Consider the following 4,792-nt stretch of genomic DNA (forward strand, 5'->3'; position numbering starts at 1 on the left):
TTTGTGAACATTAATTCATATTTTATGCTTTTCATACATTATTAACTTTTTTTGATGATCTTAGGTTGGAATTGAGGGGAGTGCTAATGGCCAATGGTGGTTGGATGCTATAGGCAATGCTCTAGGTGAACGAACATCCTTTTAGCGGATTGGTTCTAGGCAGTTGGCAGGGTTAATCATTGCTGCATGGTGAGCAATAAGCTTAAGCAAGAAATAAGTGAAGATTGAAGACATGTCATGTTTTGGATGCATGATTAACCTTTTTAAGTGCGTCAATGAATTTATGTATTTTTGCCTTCTATAACTTAGTTTATAATTTAGGGCTAGGAAGAATCTCCAGTCACATATTGGTGATGTTGATGCTGCAGCAGTTCCATGTGGATTTGGACGTACAATAGGCAACAAGGTACCATTTTCAATTCTTGTGATTAACACTTTTTGGTGTAGTTCATTTTTAGGTTTATGGAAAGGTTGCTAAGATTTATCTGTTGCCATTTTAAGAAAAAAGATACTACTTATATTATTCTATATGCACCAAATTGACTTACAAATTAAATAATTGTTTTATCAAAATTTTGAATAAGCTTGCAATAGAAACAATCCATACCTACATTGTGAACAGTCAATTGAGAAACTCTTGTTTCATCTAGTACACTCTAAACCTCTATGAACTGTTTGGCTTATGGAATCCTATGTCTTAATGTTTATCTTGTGTCCCTCTTTACTCTTTGAACGTAATTAAATCAATATACCTATAGAATATATGCATGTTTAAAGAAATAGATAGTTTTGATGTCTAATTTAATCATTTACCAGGCTTACATCTAATAATTGCTTGGTATTAAAAATGATTTTTGTTTGTCTTTTTCTCTTTCCAAATAAATCCACACATTCATCTTGAAATTCTCATCTCCGCTATAAATTTTTGCTCATAAAGCATAGATTGCATAAAACCATCTTAGACTAATGTATGGGTACAAAATCACACAAAAGGATTGTAAATCCTTCTTTAATTTAATAAATTCAAAAGTAGTTTGCTTCTCCATGTGCTTAATGCACTTGAGATGCATAAGTAGACACCTAGGTGGATTTTGAAGGGGGGCAGAGTGACTGCATTTCTCATGTGACATAATCATATAAATGCAGATTAAAAAAAAAAATCTTATTTGATTCATTTAAACTAAACCAAATTGACTGTAGGAGTTATCTGTTTACCAATTGTTCCAATTTCCAATGGAATTACTCAATTTACCATACAGGGAGCTGTGGGCTTGAGGATGAGAGTTTATGGCAGAATAATATGCTTTGTAAACTGTCATTTTGCTGCTCACCTGGAGGCAGTGAGCAGGCGGAATGCTGACTTTGATCATGTTTATCGAACAATGGCTTTCAGCCGGTCAACTACTGGACAAAGTGCAGCAGGTTTGGCACTTACCTACATATATGATTGAGGAGCACAAAACACATTCTTCTGTTCCAAATATAACCTTATAACAACATTCTAATAGCAATTTACATCTTTTTTACAGGTGCTCTTACATCTGTCCAATTGCACCGTTCTGTGAATGTATGTAAAATAGAAGAATTTTCCAATGAATTGTGATGAGGATATTTCCATGTGAATATCACATTCTTACCAAGTTCAATACTTGTGGCATTGACAGGCTCCAATGATTCAGCCTGATGATGGGAGAACTGACTTGTCAGAAGCTGATATGGTGGTTTTTCTGGGTGATTTTAATTATCGGCTGCATAGTATATCTTATGATGAAGCTAGGGACATGGTTTCTCAAAGATGCTTTGATTGGCTTAGAGAGAAGGATCAGCTCCGGGCAGAAATGAAAGCGGGGAAAGTTTTCCAAGGAATGCGTGAAGGGCAAATTAAATTTCCTCCAACATATAAGTTTGAAAGACATCAAGTAGGTCTAGCAGGTATGCTTTTAACATAAATTGTATTATGGTAGATTATTTCTCCTGGATGAAATTTGAAGGTTTTTATTCTCCTGTAGAAAAAAATAACTAAATTTTATGAGCATGATAAATTTAGTTCTGGAAGATCCATATGTAACATGATAAATTTATTATTTTGATAGTTCAGTTATACTGGATTGAATATTAGTTTCAGTAGTTTTGCTTCTTCCACAGATGTTAATGACTAAAATTGTGTAACTAGTTTAGCAGTTAAAAGTTCACTGCATAAACTTTTCTTGAAGATGAGACTGTTGAAGTCCTTGAGTAGTGTCTGGTGGTTAAATGTATTTGATTCTATTATTTGGATATGAATTATGAAAAGGAATCATTTTGTCTTCTCAGGGTACGATTCAAGTGAGAAAAAACGTATTCCTGCATGGTGTGATAGAATATTGTATCGTGACAGTCGTTCAATTTCATTGGCTGAATGCTCACTACAGTGTCCTGTAGTCGCAGCAATCTCACTGTAAGTTCTCTGGAATGATGCTTTTCATAGAAAATTTTTTTAATGGTTGACTAATGGATACAGAATCTTCATTTGCTAGGTATGAAGCATGTATGGATGTAACTGATAGTGATCACAAACCTGTCAGGTGCATATTCAGCGTGGAAATTGCACATAGAGATGAATTGATAAGGAGGCAAGAGTATGGACGAATAATAACAACAAATGAGAAGATAAGATCCTTGCTTGAAGAATCCCGTGCTGTTCCAGAAACTATTGTTAGCACTAATAACATAATCCTGCAAAACCAAGATGCTTCCATTCTTCGTATCACAAATAAGTGTGAAAAGTACAAAGCTGTCTTCCAGATCATTTGTGAAGGCCAGGCCACACTTAGGGAGGATGGAAATACATCTGATCTTTCTTCTAGATGCTCCTTTGGCTTTCCTCTCTGGCTTGAGGTACATTTCCTGCCTTTGCAATTTAAACTTAGTTGGTAAATAAGTGTGTATCTTCACTTCCAACCATTGTTTTTAAAACGGGACTGGATTGGATCAGACTGGCCTGTTCAATCAGTTGACTCAGACTGAAGGCCTATTTGATCTGGTTCGAACAGTAGAAAGCATGCAGTTGAAGTGGCTTGCTAAGTTATAAAACCCTGGGAGCTGACTTATTATACCCCTTGTATGGTTTTCAAAAATCTGCTTCCCGCAGACACCAGTATCTGAGATTTGGATCTGAAAATCTTGATGATTTCTACTCCAATTAAAAGTTATTTTGCATTGTTAATTACATGGTTGTATGATGTTAAACTTCCATCTTTCAATCTGAGACATTGATTTCCCATGCTCATTTTGCTTGAATAAACTTGATTATAGCTTTTCAATTTGATTTATTTAGCAAAAACTTGTCAGTTTTATAATCATAGGTCTGAATTTACTGAAATGCAGACCACCAAAATCATGACTGTTGAATACTCGAGAGCATGTACTATTAGTTGTATTGGCCTTTACAGACCTAATGCGAGACCCAGACATTTTCATCTTTCTCTCACAGTCATTGTTTGAATTTTTAAGGTTTATCCAGCTGGTGGCATAATCAAGCCTGGACAAACAATAGAAGTTTCTGTGTACCATGATGATTTCTACACAAAAGAAGAATATGTTGATGGAGTTGCACAGAACTGGTGGTGTGAAGATAATAGGGACAAAGTAGTAGTATTGCTTGTACACATCACTGGAACTGGTTCAACAGACAGCAAAGCACACAAGGTCTCGGTATGTCATTCCTCATTGAGAACTGAGTGTGGTGATAGAAAAGTGCTTAAAAGAAGAAGCCAATCAAGCCATCTACACAGGTCAGATATTGGGGACTTTGGCAGTTCATCCACTGGAGTTCCCAACATATCAAACACACGTCGTCCATGAGGTTGCACTAGTCTATACAAAAGAGAGCCAGTGAAAAGGACATAAAAGTTCTTTCTTGTATATAATTCATAAGAGAAAATTAATTCTTTCCAGAAATTAAATCAGTTGATTGAGGAAACGTTTTTTGTGATTTCATGTAGTATTATGCATAGAGTGACAATTAGATTTTTGGATAGGGTTAAGTGAATATAGTTTTGAAGCTTCTAATCATGCCAAATATTTGACAACAAACCAATGTTTGATCGACACTAGTGGTGAATTGATACTTAGCATTTGGATTCAAGCACAAGTTAGTTTGCTTGCGCCTTTTTTTCTTCTGGTGCTGTGAGATGTTTTTTATTTTTTTTGTCTCTTGTTTCACTTTTCTGTACGGTTAATGATTGGATAGCTTGGTTTTGCAACAGAATATGTTCATATTGGCTTTGATTGGGTCTTTATTCTCTGGCAAAATCTATACTAAACGGAGAAAGGGTGGCTCCTAACTTTTTGGAGGTTTTTTTTTTTTTTGTCTTTTTGCAATTTTTACGCCTGGCAACTGATTTGAATATGATTGAAAACTAGCAATCATCTTAAAGACCTATTCTCCTGTGTTTATTTATTTTTAGAAATGTTACTCCAAGAATTCATGAAGCAATTGGTAATGAGCAAATACTGCGTAGGAATTCTGAATGCAAATATTAAAATTTTAAATTAATGTACGTTTACTTTTTTTATCTTGAATTAACGTCCATTACTTTGAATTAATTAAAAGAATATAAAAAGTTAGGTTGGTTTTTTCTTTTATTTTTCTCGCATTCTGCGTGAAGAAATTGGTTATCGAACTAATGATCTTGAAAATGTTATCTAAAAGAATATACGGGATAAAAGGGCGCATTTAAAATTTCAAAATTCTTAAGGCAAATAATAATTTTATATTTTTTCAAAATATATTTAATTTTAAAAATATCTT

General features: G+C 34.3%; 1 protein-coding gene across 1 annotated transcript; it reads left to right on the forward strand.

Annotated features, from left to right (window-relative positions):
• Window positions 1-340: 340 nt before the first annotated feature.
• LOC141819073 (type I inositol polyphosphate 5-phosphatase 12-like) lies at window positions 341-4,086 on the forward strand (the record flags this gene model as incomplete). The annotated part of the gene is given in 7 exon segments (XM_074706444.1): window positions 341-406; window positions 1,260-1,422; window positions 1,509-1,567; window positions 1,665-1,932; window positions 2,314-2,437; window positions 2,517-2,877; window positions 3,493-4,086. Coding segments are annotated over 7 exon segments (1,392 nt in total), but the record flags the coding sequence as incomplete, so codon positions are not given.
• Window positions 4,087-4,792: the final 706 nt, after the last annotated feature.

The sequence above is a fragment of the Curcuma longa genome, unplaced genomic scaffold (assembly GCF_044706935.1).
Source record: "Curcuma longa cultivar G26 ecotype Majalengka, Jawa Barat unplaced genomic scaffold, ITB_CL_G26_1.1 contig_27642, whole genome shotgun sequence".
NCBI classification, from domain to species: Eukaryota; Viridiplantae; Streptophyta; class Magnoliopsida; order Zingiberales; family Zingiberaceae; genus Curcuma; species Curcuma longa.